The sequence below is a fragment of the Equus przewalskii genome, chromosome 25 (assembly GCF_037783145.1).
Source record: "Equus przewalskii isolate Varuska chromosome 25, EquPr2, whole genome shotgun sequence".
NCBI lineage: Eukaryota > Metazoa > Chordata > Mammalia > Perissodactyla > Equidae > Equus > Equus przewalskii.
This window is the reverse complement of record NC_091855.1, coordinates 12,938,634-12,955,920: the sequence shown is the minus strand read 5'-3', so window position 1 is coordinate 12,955,920 and position 17,287 is coordinate 12,938,634. Positions and strand designations below refer to the sequence as shown.

Below are 17,287 nucleotides of genomic sequence, written 5' to 3'. Positions count from 1 at the left end.
AGGTAACTGTGAGGTGATGGATGTGTTAATTAGCTTGATTGTGGTAACTGTTTCACAATATACATGAACATCAAATCATCATGCTATATAACTTAAATATATACAATTTTTGTTTTTCAATTATACCTCAATAAAGCTAGGGGAAAAAAAAAGAATACGTAGTAGCCAGGCAAAGAAGTAGGATAAAGTTGTTCCAAGCAAAAGATAGTATATGCAAAGGCCTGGAGGTAAGAGAATAAAAGGTAAGAAACAGCGTGGTAGGTTTAGGGAAAAGCAAATTCTGATGCGAAGGAATTAAGTGAAGAAACTGAAAAAAGTAGGAAGAAATTAGATTATTAAGGGCCTTATATGACATATCAAAGATTTTGGATTTTATCTGGAGGTTTTGAGGAGAACTACTGCAGAGTTGTATGCAGAGAAACGTTAATAATAAATTTGCCATTTGAACAGATTACTTTGGCATCTAATTGGAGAAAAGACTGGGAGGATGCTAATAGGGGAAGGGGAGCCTGTTAAAATGATCCAGGAAATTAATAATAAAGACCTTAACTGATGGCAGTGGAGATAGAGAACAAAGGATGGATTCAGGAGGAAGTAGAAGAAACAAGTATTGTAGAGGTAAGGAAAATAAGTTTAGTGTAAGTCATGTTAAATTTACTAGTAGCAGGTATACATCTGGTATGAGTTTGGAGCTCAGGCAAGGTCTGGGCAGTATTAGAAATCACTTCATAGGTGGTATTTGAAACCACTGGCACGCATGAGGTCATCTGAAGTGAATGTGCAAGATGTGAAAAGGGCCAAAGACAAAAACTCTAAAGAAAGTTTTTATTTAAGGAATTGACAAACGAAGGCAAGCCTACAAAAGAGCCAATGAGGGAGCCAAGTACCACACTGTTTACCTGTCCCTCTTCTGCCCTCCACAGTAGGATCCATGGGGCAGGAGTTTTGTTTCACTCATCTTTGTACATCCAGGACTTAACACAGTACCCGACGTTTGGTAGATGTCTAACAAATATTTGTTGAACAAATTTAATTTTGTTTCTATATATGGTGGTATTTTCTAAACACCTAACTAAAGTGCCTAGGAGGTTTGATTACAATACTCTTGCAGTAAACATGGAGCTTGATCCAATTCAAAAGTTGAATGTAAACCTCACTATTATTTTTCATCTTCAGGGGTGGAAACACTTGACAAGGAAGTCAACCATCCACGAAGTGTTTGCTTACTTATGAGTGACAACTGATTTGATGAACAAATGAAGGGTAAACAAGAACATGAGGGGAAAAGAGAATCCATCTGACAGTATTTTTTTTTCTAGAGGAAAAATAGAAATGGCCATTTCCAATTGTTTTTTCCTTAAAAGGATTATAATTTCTGTCTAAATGTGGCTTGGCAAACACAGTGAAATTTTTCTAAGGACTGATGTTAATGGAAACTCCCCTGAAATTACAAGAGGCCAGGGATGGTTGATTTATTTTTATAACAGGTAAAGTATTATTTAAATTTTGTTCCCCACTTAAGTTTATATTCGTATTTTCTAAAAATGTCTTGGTGTGGACTGATATCAAAAAATATCTGAATATTCTGTGTTTAGTAATAGAAAGAAACTTATTTCATTAAAATTGATTTCTGAAATCTTATAGTTAATTCCTGACTAATTCTCCACTCTAGTCAGTTTTCTAATTTTTATTTCCTTTAATGAAGAGTAAAACCAAAACAAAAGAAAAGGTTTAAGTCTAATGAAATATATATCTAAAAGAATGTAAGTCAAAGATGTAAGATAAGTATAAACTATATAAAAATATTTTTTTTCTAAGTAGGGTCAGGGACCAAAGAGCTAGAAATTTGACATTTAATATTTCACTAGGTTAGGCCTTTTAATTTTAACATAATTTATTATGTTATCTACTATTACTTTTTATATTTGAATACTGGAAGAACAGCACTATCATGTAGTACTACAAAGAAGAACATAAGTCTTTTTTATTTTTTTATTTTATTTTTTTTGAGGAAGATTAGCCCTGAGCTAACTGCTGCCAATCCTCCTCTTTTTGCTGAGGAAGACTGGCCCTGAGCTAACATCCATGCCCATCTTCCTCTACTTTATATGTGGGATGTCTACCACAGCATGGCGTGCCAAGTGGTGCCATGTCCATACCCGGGATCCGAAGAGGCGAACCCTGGGCTGCTGAAGCGGAACGTGCAGACTTAACCACTGTGCCACCAGGCCAGGCCCAGAACATAAGTCTTGAGGCTTAATCCTATTCCTTTTCTGCTGTGTCTAGTTTCCCTGCAGAAAAATTAGGGTGTTTGTATAGATGCTCTCTAACGTTCACTGAAGTTTGAATATTTTATGATCTATGAATAAAGTCCTTTATTGGTAAGATTAATCCTTCTGTGCTATTTTTATCTGCAAAATAAAACAATTAAGACGCCATAGTTTATTCAGATTGCACTAAATACACCTTCTATGCTGAATTTTTAGAAAGGGTAATGGTTGATTAAAAACCAAAAAAACTGGGGAGCAGTACCTTTCCATGGTCTTTCCACAAGCTGGCCTCAACCTGCTACTAAACTACGAGCAAAAAATGAGAAGATAGATGAAGCAGAAAAACTGAGATCAGATTGGTTGCTCAGTGATCCATGGATAAATTAATGAAGCTTTTACATTTTACATTTAAAAACATGTTTTCCAGAAAGGAGACACATTAGTCATCTCCCATGTCTGAAAGGATATCAGGCAGACTCAGTTAACTATTTTTGTCACTCAGTGCTGATAGTCCTGACTTTAGTTTAGAGTATTGGTATTTTGATGGACAGGAGAACCAGTTGATTTTTTCCATTTTTTTTTTCTCCTCAAAGCCCCAGGACACAGTTGTATATCCTAGTAGTAAGTCATTCCAGCTCTTCTATGTGGGATGCTGCCACAGCATGGCTGGATGAGCAGTGTGTAGCTCCACGCCCGGGATTCAAACCAGCAAACCCTGGGATACAGAAGCCGAGCATGTGAAGTTAACAACTTGGCCGCGGGCCCGGCCCCTTCATATGTTTTTTTTTAATGAAAAGGAAATTTTATGGGTGCTTTACTCTGTATACCGTTAAGACTAATCTTAGAGTTGAGTAGAAATAAAAAGCAAAAAGAATGATGGTAGTAATTGTTAGAATGGTTAATAAATTTTCTCTTTCAGGAAAACTGTGTATTAATGTTATATAAATCTTACTTAGAAAAAAATGAAAAGAAAAGGCAACGAGTAAATACCTCGGTAGTTGATGATTTCTGTCCCAAGCACCGGAGTCATCTCCAGGACTGTGATGAAGGCTTTGTCCATAGACGTTAGAGGAAAAGGAGACATGCGATGTCTTCTAGCCACCTTGGTGATATCAACAGCACTGTGACCTAAACAGGAAGATAATTAACTAAGACTATGATGCTGAAACACTGATTAAAAAGTGGGAATGACTTTAACATTAAACATTGGAACATTAAATCAAGTTAACGATGCTACATCATGTGCCAAGACTTGGTGAAATTTAATGACGATACTGGCTAATCCTTTTTGAGTGTTAACCATGTGTCACAGAACTGTTCTAAATAATCTTCACAGCAACCTTATGAGGAGGCATCCTTATTAACAGATGAGGAAAGAGAGGTTTACATATCTTGGTCTAAATCACAGAGCTAGTAACAGAAGCGCCAGGATTCAAACGTAGGTAGCTTAGCTTCAGAGTCCATGTCCTTAACCACTATACTAAACTTTGAACACTTAATGAGTTAGTTAGTAAAATGAAACACAGTCATGCACCACATACTGATGTTTCAGTCAATGATGAACCACATATATGATGGTGGTCCCATGAGATAAGTACCACATAGCCTAGGTGTGTAGTAGTCTATGCTACCAGGTTTGTGAAAGTGTACTCTATCATGTTTGCAAAATGACAAAATCACCTAGTGATGCATTTCTCAGAATGTACCCTTGTCATTAAACAGTGCATGACTGCATCCAAACTTGAATTTACTTAAGATTTCATAGGAAATTTTCCTTCCTCTTAAAAAAGTCATAGAAATAGATTATTATTTAGCTACTCATTCCCCACCTAACCTTATCTAGTCCCATGGCATTAATATCACCCACACTCTAAAGCACCTCATTTTATATCTCCAATCCCAACGCCTACCTTGAACTATAGATTTGTTTGTCATTCAAATAACTGGTGGATAACAATATATATATCCAAATTTATAAATCATCCAACATGCACTTGGATGTGTAATAGGCAATTCAAACCTAATATGTCCAAAATCAAACTCTTGATTACCACCTTCCTATCCAACCCATATGATCTCTTATTCTCTTGTAGTTCCCATTTCAGTAAATAGCAACTCCATTCTTCCAGTTACTAATCCAAAACTTCTCTTTTCATCAGAACCATATCTAAACTACCTTTGAAATATATCTAGAATCTGATCATTACTCACTATCTTCACAACTACTACAATAGTTGGAACCATCATTTATTTCCTGGGAAAATGAAGTCTCCTCACTGGTTTCCTTGCTTCTATCTTTGTCCCACTACAATTTACTCTCCATTCAGTAGAGTGATCCTTTTATATTGTAAGTTGGATCGTGCTAATCTCTGATCACAAGCCTCCAATGACTTTCCACTTCACTCAGAGAAAAATTTTTGCTATGGCCTACAAAGCCCAACATATTATGGCCCTCACTGTTCTCATCTCCTATCATTTCCCATTTTGTTCACTGTGCTCCAGCCATACTGGTTTCTTGCTGGTCCTTGAACATGCCAAATTTATCTCTCTTCAGGATCTTTGTACTAGCTGTTTCCTCTACTTGGACCATTCTTCCCGATATTATGGCTCCATCCATCTCTCATTTCTTTCAGGTCTTTGCTAAAATATCACGTTATTAGAGAGGCCTGATGTTAAACATCCTATATAGAATATTATCTACCATGACCCTCCATCCTCCTTACCTTACTTTACCTTTCTTCATGGATATACATATACACATATATATGGATATTCATAACCATATTCTATAGTCTATATAATATGTATTTATATTTATTTGTTTATAGCCTTCTTCTTCTAAGTAGACTGCAAGCTCCATGAGAGCAGCTACTTTGTCTTTTTTGTTAATCATTGTTATCCTCAATACCTGGAACAGTACCTGGCACATATTAAGCAATAAAAAAATAAATATTTCTTGAATTAGTAAATGAATCATTTAATGACAAAGAGGGACTTCTTAGAGAATTATATCTTCATGCATAAATAACTTGTCCTGTTCTTTGGAATCTTAAAGGTCTACAGCCCAAAGGGAAAACAGAAAAGGAGTAACTGCAAACATTGTTGCTTGGCTATCTTAACTGTTATCCACAACTCCCTTCTTCCCCAGTCACTTTGCAGCTAGAGTGGCCATATGATATAGTTCTGGCCAGTAAGATGTAGGAAGTCCCTGGGGCAGGTATCCTCTTACAAATAAAAAGATGAAGAGATAAAGCTTTAACAAGAGAAAGCTTTTGCCCTTTTACGTTCTTTCTACTAGGAACATGGTTAGATACTGGGAGGTGTTGTAGCCATTTTTCCACCAAGAGGATGGAAACCCACACAGTAAATATGGAAACATGAGAAGAAAAAAGAGCCCGAGTCTCTGGATGACAGTGTTGAGCTGCCATACAAGCCCTAGACTGCCTGCTTCTAGACTTTTGCTAAGTGAGACAAATAAGCTCCTATTTCATTAATCTACTTTATAATGATTGTATATATCCCTCGATCGTCTGTAAGTTCCTGGTCACTGCAATTTATTGAATTTAGTACTCCTACCCCAACTCGAGCAGCTGCTTCAGACATATTAACTGAATTGGCTAAAAGGTATCGACCCAAAGAGTTCCCATTCTAAGACAAATGACACGTCATAAGTACTCAAAGAAAAAGACACATAAAGATGCTTATACTTATGACATTTCTCCCCCATGGGCAATTGTAAAATTACAAAATTTTCAAAGCCTGAAGGACCTTAGAGATTATTTAGTGCTAAATATGAAAAACATTTTATACTCAAAATTTAAGTAGGTGAACACTTAAAAAAGAATTATGTATGATTTATCATTCACTTACACTTGAAATATAAATTTATTTATAACTCACTTTCACTGAAGTCCCGGTCTTATCATTAAACATCATAAAAACATATTATCACAACCAGTGTAACTGGAGAGAAAGATAGAGACAGGTGCTTCTGCTTTTTATTCAGGTTTATAGGTTTCTTATCTAATCTTTTCTAAGATATGCTTTACCTTCTTTATGGTGCAAATTGTGTATAACCTTATAAAAGCTGTCATTTTGAAATGTTTAGTTTCTGAGGAGAAAACTGTACTTTTTAACTGCACTGAGTTTGTTAAATATGCCTTGTAATAGAATAGAAATTTTCTGATTAGAAAGCAAATCTGATTACTGGTGACACACACATCCATTCAATAAATATTTACTGAATGCATTTTATGAACCAGGCACAGTTAGGGACCTGGGATACACAGAGTAAGATATACCCTGCCATGAAGAACATTACAGCTCAGCAGAAAGGAGAGGTATGTAAGTAAGTTAAAAAACAAGAGCAGGAGGGTAGTAAACCACCTGACAGTTCTCGAACTGTACAGATTGGTAGTTCTTTCTTTGTTTTTGGAAATTGTGGATAAAAATCTGAATATCTACCAGCCTGGAAAAATCCTTCCCATCTTTAAACAATTTTGTACCTTGTTTATGTTTTTCTTATGAAACCTACCACTCTTCATCTTGTTATAGACATTTAAATATTTGTCTTAACTATGTCAGTTGACTGTAAACTCCTTGAAGGCAGAATCTTTATTTTATTAATCTTTGCATCTTTTGCCACTTTTAGAACAACGCTTTCCTTATAGTAGGTACTGAATAAATACTTAAGGTATGAATGAATAGCAAATCCTTCAAAGTCAAAAGCTGGGAGGGAAAAACAAAGTGGCACCTACTCTGCCCTTTTGCTTCTCTAAGCCCTTCAACATTTATAGACTCTCTGTCATGAAGTGACTGCCTCACTGGATAAATAAACCAAACTTTGATGCAAATGGGTTAATATTGGTCACTGGCTAAGCTACTTCCCTGTTATCACAGGGGCCTTCTGGATGTATAATAAATTAACTGAAAGGAATGTCTCAAAAGAGGAGTACTTTAATTCTCTGGAACATTAGCAGGGGTGTGTATGTGTGCATGTGTGTGTGTTCTCAATATTTACTGAGCACCCTGTATGTGTGAAGCAACTTCTTCCCACTCAAGATCCACCCAAAATCACATAGTAGAAACAGTCAGCTACTTCAGAAGGGTTAACTTGGTCCTGTAAATATGAGAAAAACAGTATTTGTCACTAACCTTCTACACACAAGAACAGAATTAATGAAACAGATAATAGCTGCTCTTTTTAAGTCAAAGGAACTACCAAATAACATTAACACACTTAGTTCTGTTGTATCCCTCATCACATGCAGGAGGACTGTGTGTCCATATAAGATTCCTTTTAACAATAGATTATAGTTAAAATGTTTGAAAATCATTGATCTAGGTGATCCAGTGCTCTCGTTTTCAAACCAAAAGTGACAAACAATGGTCCAGGGACAGCACTAGGGACACACACAGAGAGGCACCAGCAGCTGGAGGCACAGGCTGAGGGTGCACAGCATTCAGATGTACAGCTAGGGGCTCTTATGCAGGCCTCCCAAAGACTGGCATGGGGGTGGCCATTTTTAGAAGGCATAAATTTCCAAAATAAATCTGGCAAGCAAACGGTTATGTTTCCTTTTTTCGGTTTGTTTCCATTTTTTAAAGAAACACAATTTCAACTATTTTCTGATGCTGACACCAATGATTTACAAGAAGCTTCAAACCAAAAGCTTCAGAAAATTTAAGAACAGTTATATCTGATTTCTCTTATTTTGCAAGTTACAACCCCGAAGTACTTCTAACTGTCCTGGGCCATTAGAGAACTCAACCAGACAAGAAAAAGGATCAAAAAACATTCTGCCTCACATCCCAACCCTCTTCTTGATTCTCAACCTAGCGCAGAAATCTGGTAGAAGAGAAAAAATTTGAGGAAAAAAGTATGTACTTTTGCCTCTTGAAGGTCAGATGGGTTACAGCCTTGCAGCCAGTTTTCACTGAGTGATCCACAAAATCCATTTATGCAGAAGTAGGAAAGAAAGGAAGAGAATAATTTTTTAAAAAGTAAGAAGGTTATAATGAAAAGAATTCAGGTTTTTGGATAGAGGAAATAGCCAAAACTTTTAAAGAAAATTTGGACAGAGTTTTTCCCATAAAGCAAAAACTACTTCATGGCCACAAATACATTCTGATAGCTACTTTACAAATGAATGCCAGCGGTCACAAAGAAAATCTGTGAGGGCATTAGCTCCCTTCAACTCGTGTACACTACAAAACAAAACAAAACTAACGTGAAAATATGCGTCTTACGGAGAAGATTATAGTGTTCAAGGGAATATTTATTTCAACTTACAATAGTAAAATTAGCTAGTAATGTATGGCTGTTACTGATAATTTGCAGTTGGCTAGTTACTTTCATGAAAATAAACTACACAGTGCTTTAGGATATGGGAGTTGGGGCAGGGATGGAGAAAGGAAGTCTAGACATCCTCCCCACTGGTAGCTATCTGAACTGAGCAAAGAGTAACAGGTTGAATTATTATAACATCTAAATTGACAGCATTCTTCCACAATGGGTTTAATTTTGTGAAGTAGATTTGTAGGATTAAAGCAATTTTAAATTAACCATAGACTGATGATCTAGAGGTTTCTTGAATAAGCCTACACTTCCATAAGTAAAATTTAACTTGTCTCTTTTATATTTTCTGTTGCATAAGTCCAGACATGAGGTTGATTATATACAAGTTCAGAATCTTTTCAGGTAAAGTACTCAAAATGTTATTGATATTTCCTATCTTCCATGCAGCAGTTATAATCACTATAAAGACTATATAAGGAGACAGTGTAAAAACAGAATGGGTTCACTCAGGATTGCCATCATCAAAGACATGTTTAAATACTAATGGCAACGTCTATGATGTACAAGGCCTTCAAAGGGACATAGAAAGTAGAAACAACAGATTCCTTTCCGCTGAGTAGAGTAACTAAGGATCCTTGTTATGTAGTATTAACCTTTTTCTCACGGCATGGCCATCTTGAAATGGAGCTGTTTATACCAATGAAATTATTTTTCCTACTTCAAATGCATCCTTTTCAATCTGCCAAATCTTAACATACAGTGTTTCATCTTGGCTTGAAAATTCATTTTTCAAATTAGAAGTAAATGAAGAAAAAATGCTTTCAGATGATAGAACAAAATATAATACAAACAAGATGTTCATGTAGGTTCTTCTTGATTAAATTCAAAACCTCAAGAGGAAACTTCATTCTTCAAACAATCAAGAAAACAGTTCCCCACACTACCTAGAGTATAAATCATTATTCATTCTTTGAGTATACAGAATATCTCAAGGAAGAGACTTGTTCTGCCCTGTTAATTTTATTACCTCTATTTCCTATAGTATTTGCAGCTTGAATTCCTTGTATTTCTACTTTCTACATCTTTCTGAACAGCAAACCACCTAAGATAATGAATAGCTTTTCTGGGAAACTTAAAGAGCTAAGATGACAGTAATTTGTTCAGGTTAAATAGCTAGAGCTTTTGGTAATTCAAAGAATGTGTGGTTCAGATACACTAAGCCTTTACTCTTTCACATAAACCTCTCAAATTAAGAGAAATCAGACCAAAGCTCTAGGGAAATACTGGCAATGGTAGAGTTCGTAGGCTCAGGACTATATGGCACTTTGTTTATCTGAAAATAATTTCACATAGTGTTTTCAATTTAATAGTCTTATACGTTTTTCTACCTGTGTGTTCAAGATAAAGAGCTTTATAGTATTCTGACAAAACCTAGAAACCATAACTGAAAGGATTGTGCTATTTTCCAGGGCTGTATAAGAAATATTAAAGGAAAGTACTCTGGGATTTCTGTGCATCATTATAAAAGAGGGTATTGTTGTCACAAAATGTTTGCTCTATAATTTATATCAAGGTTCACTATCACCCACAAAATAAAATTCAAATTCCTTAAAACGGTATATAAAACCCTTCCTTTCTCCCTTTTTAGCCTCATCACTTATTACCCCATCATTTAGAAAATTGATGATATTGTAGATATCAGAATACACCATACTATTTCATATTTTCTTGCTTTAGCAAAAGATGTTTTCTCTGCCTAGAATAAATTTGCTTCCAACTTTTTGTTTTCCTAGGAAATTATGATCTTTCCCTTACAACTTTCTTTGGTAAGGAAGTACTCAAATAATGACGGGAACATGTCAAAAGGATTTTGGAGTCAACGACTCCCTCTGGCCAAAACTGAGACAACTTAAGCATGAGAATAAATCAGGATAGGGGCTGGTCTGGGGGCATAGTGAACTTAAGTTCACGTGCTCTGCTTTGGGGGCCTGGGGTTTGCGGGTTTGGATCCTGGATGCGGACCTAGCACCACTCGTCAAGCCACACTATGGTGGTATCCCACATAAAGGAGAAGAGGATCGGCATAGATGTTAGCTCAGTGGCAATATTCCTCAAGCAAAAAGAGGAAGATTGGCAACAGATGTTAGCTCAAGGCCAATCTTCCTCACACACACACACACACACACACAATAATAAATAAATAAATAAATAAATAAATAAATAAGGATAGTAACAGATTATAGAGTCCATTAATAAAATAAAAAGACTATAAACATATACTAATATAAATAAATGATTAATTAAAATTCTTCCTTACAACAGAATGCCAACTGATACATGAAGAAATGTTGGAATTAGAAAACTGCTTCAAGCAAAAATCACCAATGGATACTAAAAATAGAAGGTGAAAACTTCAAGAAAAACAATATATTTATATGGTCTCAACATAGATCCCCAGAAGATTCTTATTAACTACAAAGCAAAATAGTAACTTTACAGTGAAGAAACCTGGCAGACACCACCTTAATCAATTGATCAAAGTTAATATCACCAATAAGGGGACAAAATAACATCATGAGCCTCCTGACATGATGCACCGAGAAGGATGAAACATCATGTATGAAGTATTACTGATAAAAATACATAACCTGAATCAAACCATCAGAAACATCAGAAAAGTCTAAATTTGAGGAAAATTTTACCAAATAACTGACCTACACTTTTTAAAAATGTCAAGGTCATGAAAGACAAAGAAATATTGAGGAATTGTTCCAGATAAAGGAGCCTAAAGACACATGATAGCTAAAAGTAATGCATGATTCTGGATTGGATCCTAAATGAGAAAAAGAGAATTTTTTTTCCTTTTGTTATAAAGAACATTATCAGAAAAATTGGCAAAATGTAATTTGAATAAGATTATATAATAGTATTGTGGCAAGGTTCATTTCCTGACTTTGATAATTGTACTGTGGTTATGTAAGAGAGTATTTTTTCTTTTTCCTTTCTTTTCTTTTTTTTTTTTAAATAAAGAAAATATATATTTGAAGTATTTAGGGGTAAAGAGGCATCACATCTGCAATTTAGTCACAAGCAGTTCAAGAAAATATGTATTTTAGGGGCCGGCCCCGTGGCTGAGTGGTTAAGTTCACACGCTCTGCTTTGGCGGCCCAGGGTTTCGCAGGTTTGGATCCTGGGCTCGGACATGGCACTGCTCATCAGGCCATGCTGAGGCGGCATCCCACATGCCACAACTAGAAGGACCCACAACTAAAAATATGCAACTATGTACCAGGGGACTTTGGGGAGAAAAAGGAAAAATAAAATCTTTAAAAAAGAAAAAGAAAATATGTATTTTAATACATAGAGAAATGATAAAGCAAACATGGCAAAATGCTAACATTTGGAGGAATTTGAGTGAAAGATACACAGGAATTCTTTGTACTATTCTTGCAGCTTTTCTGAAATTTGAAATTATTTCAAAACAAAAAAACTTTTTTCAATAGTCCCTCCTTTATGAAGTAATGCATGACCATCCTATTTTTATCTGCAATGAGACACTATAAAATACTATCAGAATTCTCACTGCATATTGTATTAACTCCATATTTTACAACAATTATACTTACTTATATTCACGTCTGTTTTCTTAACTACAGTACCAGCTCTTTGAGAAAGGAACACGTGTCTTAACGTCAAGGCCCAAGGATGCTGTGCACATAGTGATCACACAGAAAATTTTTGTTGAATGAGTCTCTAAATCTTTGATTTTAATCACTCCAGAATATACAGAGTAACAAAGAAGATGGGTTGTAGAGATAAACACTACATAAAATTTCAAAACTTATTCCGGTCAATAATTTCAATATTTTCTTTAGTAGAATTGTCTTTTTAAGAAACAATTGCAAACATTTGTTGACAACAGACTTAAAACTAGGTCTTTTCTCTTTTTTGTTAAAAAGTGGCAAAAGAGTTAATGCAGTAGGGAAAAGAAAAAGGAGAATTAAAAAATATGATAATGATCACTTTAGCTGCTAGGGTCAAGTAATCAGGGAAATGGAAAATCAGCTTTATTCAATGCATGTACTACTTAGTTTAAGATTAAATGATAACCCTGCAAGCAACACTTAAGTAAATCTTTACAAGTTATTTTTGAGATCAGGAAAACTGATCAATAGAAACAGATTTATTTGGGGGCTGGTCCTGTGGCTGAGTGGTTAAGTTCATGCGCTCCGCTTTGGTGGCCCAGGGTTTCACTGGTTTGGAATACTGGGTGTGGACATGGCACCGCTCATCAGGCCATGCCGAGGCAGCGTCCCACAGGCCACAACTAGAAGGATGCACAACTGAAATATACAACTATGTACTGGGGGGATTGGGGGAGAAAAAGCAGGAAAAAAAAAGAAGAAAGGCAACAGTTGTTAGCTCAGGTGCCAATCTTTAAAAAAAAAAAAAAAGAAACAGGTCTACAGAAAAATCATATGGCCAAAAGGAGGAAAACTAATCCATTTCCCATCATCAGGTGTGAACTGTCTTTATAGTTGTCTTACTTTGGCTTTTATTTTCAACTTGTCACAAATAAGTAAGCTAAATATACAATGTTAAAAGCAAATAGATAAAATTACCTGAAAGAACAGGGTAAAAAAAGATGAAGTGAAAAATGGTATTAGAAGATATATGATAAAGTAGATTAACTAAAGTAACAATAAAGTGAATAAAATTATTTTAAAAAGCTATAAATGTAGGCGTCAATTGCTAATGCTTCCAACAAAGGCAAGCAAAGTCTTTTGAGGTGAGGTGGCTTCAGATAACAGGAGTCTTTCATGACTCTTTTTGGGGTGGACTTGACAAGGTGTTCTTAAGGACTGATGGCTCTTGAGGAAGGCCTCAAATTGGGATCCCTGGGTTCTTGCCCTTACTATCAGTGCTAGTGCTGTATATACATTAAGATTGCTGGGGGCCGGTCCCCTGGCCAAGTGGCTAAGTTTGTGAGCTGTGCTTTGGTGGCCTGGAGTTTCGCTGGTTCAAATCCTGGGTGCGGACCTAGTGCTGCTCATCAAGCCATGCTAAGGCGGCATCCCACGTAGCAGGGCTAGAAGGACCAGCAACTAGAATATACAACTATGTACTGGGGGGCTTTGTGGAGAAGAAGAAGGGGAAAAAAAAAATTTTGCAATAGATGTTAGCTCAGGGCCAATGTTTGGGAAAAAAAAAAAAAGAATTGTGGGTACTGGTTATAGCCACCATGGCAAAAGACTCCCTTTCCTAGATCCCTTTCCTAGAGGGTGTACCCTCTTTCATCAGATTGTTGTCCTCTTTGCTTACACCGTAGGTAATCACCCTTGCTTTGCTGTCATTGTAGTTCAGGAATATAAACCTCACAGCTTGTATATTATCTGATCTGAATCCCTTGGTTCATTCCTGTCCTGCTATCTGATTACTGGTTTGGTGCCCTTTTGGGTTTCTGAACCCAAGTTGCTTTGTTAGGCTGTTAGGACCCCTTTTAAAAATCTTAAATAGCCAAAAAGCTGACTGAGAATTCTCTTATTGCCCAAAGAAAGAGGTTGTCAGGATGTAATTTCAGAGACATGAATATAAGTGTCAAAATACATCGTTTTGGTCAGCTTCTATTTGGAATGTCTTCATTTAAGTGCCACTGGTATTAAAATGCAAAATTACTGTTTTATTTTCTTCAGTAGGTCCTTGTTCTAAACATTCTCTAGACAAAGGTAGAAAAAAAGTAACTTTTCTTTAGAAATCGTAAGTTATTTTATCTCTAAAAGTGGAATCTGACAAATACCTTTTAAAGCCCTTTCTAAGCATTAGAAAGCATTAGTCTCTATAATGCCCTGGGAAAAAGGACCAAGAGAAGTTCAAAGTCGTCTTTGCAGTTAGAAGAATTTTATCAGCTCATGAAAGTTGCATTTCCCTTAGTTAATCTTCCCTACGTGGTAGAGTTTCTCATACTATTAGTTATAAGCACATAAGGCTTCAACTTCCAAAAGGTCCACCCTATATATTAATTTCAACGACAGACAAATAAAAAAGTAAATTTTAGTTAATACCTTTTGTAAGATATTAACAGCCAGCCCTGGTGGTCTAGCTCTTAAGATTCGGAGCGCTCACTGCCATGGCCCAGGTTTGCTTCCCGGTCAGGGTGTTATACTATGATGGCTGTGTTGCTGTGAGATATTAAAAGCTATGCCACTGGTATTTCAAATATTTGGGGTCACCCTCGATGGATGGGTTCCAGCAGAGCTTCCAGACTACGACAGACTAGGAAGAAGAACCTGGCCACCCACTTTGGAAAAAAACTGGCTATGAAAACCCTATGAATAGCAGGAGAGCATTGTTTGATACAGCACTGAAAGGTGAGAGGATGGTGTGAAAAGAACAGGCAGGGTTCCACTCTGCTGTATAGGATCCCTAGGAGTTGGAATTGACTCAACAGCAGTAACAACAACAAAAAAGATGTAAACATTGTTTAACATAATCTTTAGGCATGTGGTAGATGTTAATTTGTAGAGATGAGAAAGGAAATCTTAGAACAGGTGATCATAGAGAATGAGGCAAATGTGAACACTGAGTCAGCGTCATTGATAAAAATAGAAATCTAGTTTTTTAAGTACTTTGCACATAGACAGATAGAAACTATGTAGTTTATTCTGTTTATTGGGCACTTGATTTGATCCAGGTCTTTCTATAGGCCTAAAAAGTGGGGTTAATTCACAACTAATTCTGCTGACATGAGTGCTATAGTTTTAAAAAACGTATAAATCACAGTGGCATTATAATTGTAGAAATAAATATAATCCAAAGTAAATACTGGAAAAAATAATTATATGTGTTAGTAGTAGTTATTTTTAAGTAATAGGATGAGAGTGATTTTTTTCTTCCTACTTTTCTGTATTATTCAGATTATTGACTCAAAAATATTAAATAGGGGGCTGGCCCCATGGCTGAGCAGTTAAATTTGCGTGCTCCGCTTTGGTGGCCTGGGGTTTCACTTGTTCGGATCCTGGGTGCAGAAATGGCACCACTCATCAGGCCACTCTGAGGCGGCATCCCACATGGCACAACCAGAGGCACTCACAACTAGAATATACAACTATGTACTGGGGGGCTTTGGGGAGAAGGAGGAGGAAAAAAGAAAAAGACTGGGAACAATTGTTAGCCCAAGTGCCAATCTTCAGAAAAAAAATTTCATAAATGGTTTTTAATTTGAAATAATTATTTTCTTAGGTAACTCTCGCCAATATTTTCCAAAGTCATGGTCCGAATTCTGGGGTTCTAGGAAAATTTCTCAACAGCATCTGATTTTATTGTGTTTTAAACCTTCAAACGCTTCCTACTGCCCTGGGGGTAAAGTTCAGACTACCTAGAGTAATGTGCTAGGCCTTTTACGATCTGTCCTTTCTCTTCTTCTCTTTGCTTTTACACATATCCTTATTCTAGCTATAGCAAACAATAATTTCTAGTATACAGAGCTGTCTCAACTGCCCTTCTCCTTCCAGTCCAACCAGCAAACACCTGCTTAACTTTTATGACTATGAAGACAACATATGGGTCACATCAATATAAGCTACTGTAATTCAGATATTGCCCAAATTAGGCATTGGGGGTCATTCTTGACTTCCTCACCTTCCACATTTAGTTCCCAATCCTATCAATTGTGATTCCTTAATATTTCAAAAATCCTGCATTATTTTCCTATTTCTACTGCTTCAGCTTTAATTCAAGCTCTCATCAGATTCCTGACTCAATCTATTCTTCACACAGTAGTAAATATTCTTTTAAAAGTTCAATTTGGTCTTGTCATTTCCATGTTCAATGGAAATTAAACATTTAAATTCCTTCATTGGCCTTTACAATGAAGTTCAAACCCATTAGCATGGCAATTAGGAGGTGCATCTGGAAAAACTATATGGCCAATTGGAGGTCATGATATGGTAACTTTTCCAGCCTCTGCTTTCCCTTATTTATTCCCTTCCTCCTCCTCCTCCCCAACTGCACCCCCTCCTCTATCTGTGTGTCACAATGCCTAGAGCATGTAAGCTCTCCTTAAATGTTAGGTACTTGCATTAACATTTTTAATAGAGCCATCATCTTAGACAAATAGACTGAAATTCAGGTGGGGAGAACAGTTTGAATAAAGCAGATCTATTTGCTCTTCCACATCACTTTCCCACTCCTCTCTAGCCTGGTCTGTGCCCCCAAGGGGCAAGCATTTATGGATAGGACCAAAAGTCTTGTTCCTGTGGCTTCTGCTTGAGTTCAGCCAGTGGGAAGCACTGGCAGGTGAATGGAGAACAGGAGAGTACAGATGAGGTATTTATCCTTTTGGTCTCCTGTCTGCTGGTTGGCAGTGGTTCCGTTCCTCTAATGAAAATCATCAGTTCTGTGAAGCAGCCCTTTCTAACAGACTTGTTTTAGATAACTGCTCCCCCTTCCTTGGCTCCTTGAGGCTTAGGGGTAGTAACAATTCCAAGCTATTGCTAGCCCCAAAAGTTCTTGAACTTCTCTTGTTATTCCTTACCCCTGGCCACTCTGTTGTAACTAGTTCCTTCATTAAATTCTCCTCCATTATCCTGTTTGAGTGCACCATCTGTCTCCTGCTCGGACTAAGTGATATAGCAGCCAAGGCAAGACTGGACACAATGTGTTTAGGGAAGAATGTAGAGATCAGTACGGTTAGAGCATTGGGTCATTACTGGGGATCAGT

General features: G+C 36.6%; 1 protein-coding gene across 50 annotated transcripts in view; it reads right to left on the bottom strand.

Moving 5' to 3' along the window:
- The window catches only part of GPHN (gephyrin), a 564,043-nt gene that overhangs the window by 108,528 nt on the left and 438,228 nt on the right, over nt 1-17,287 (bottom strand). For all 50 annotated transcript variants that reach the window (XM_070594056.1, XM_070594020.1, XM_070594022.1 and 47 more), the window contains one exon: nt 3,261-3,398. In XM_070594056.1, coding sequence (XP_070450157.1) covers nt 3,261-3,398 — 138 coding nt within the window. The remainder of the gene's footprint in view (nt 1-3,260; nt 3,399-17,287) is intronic.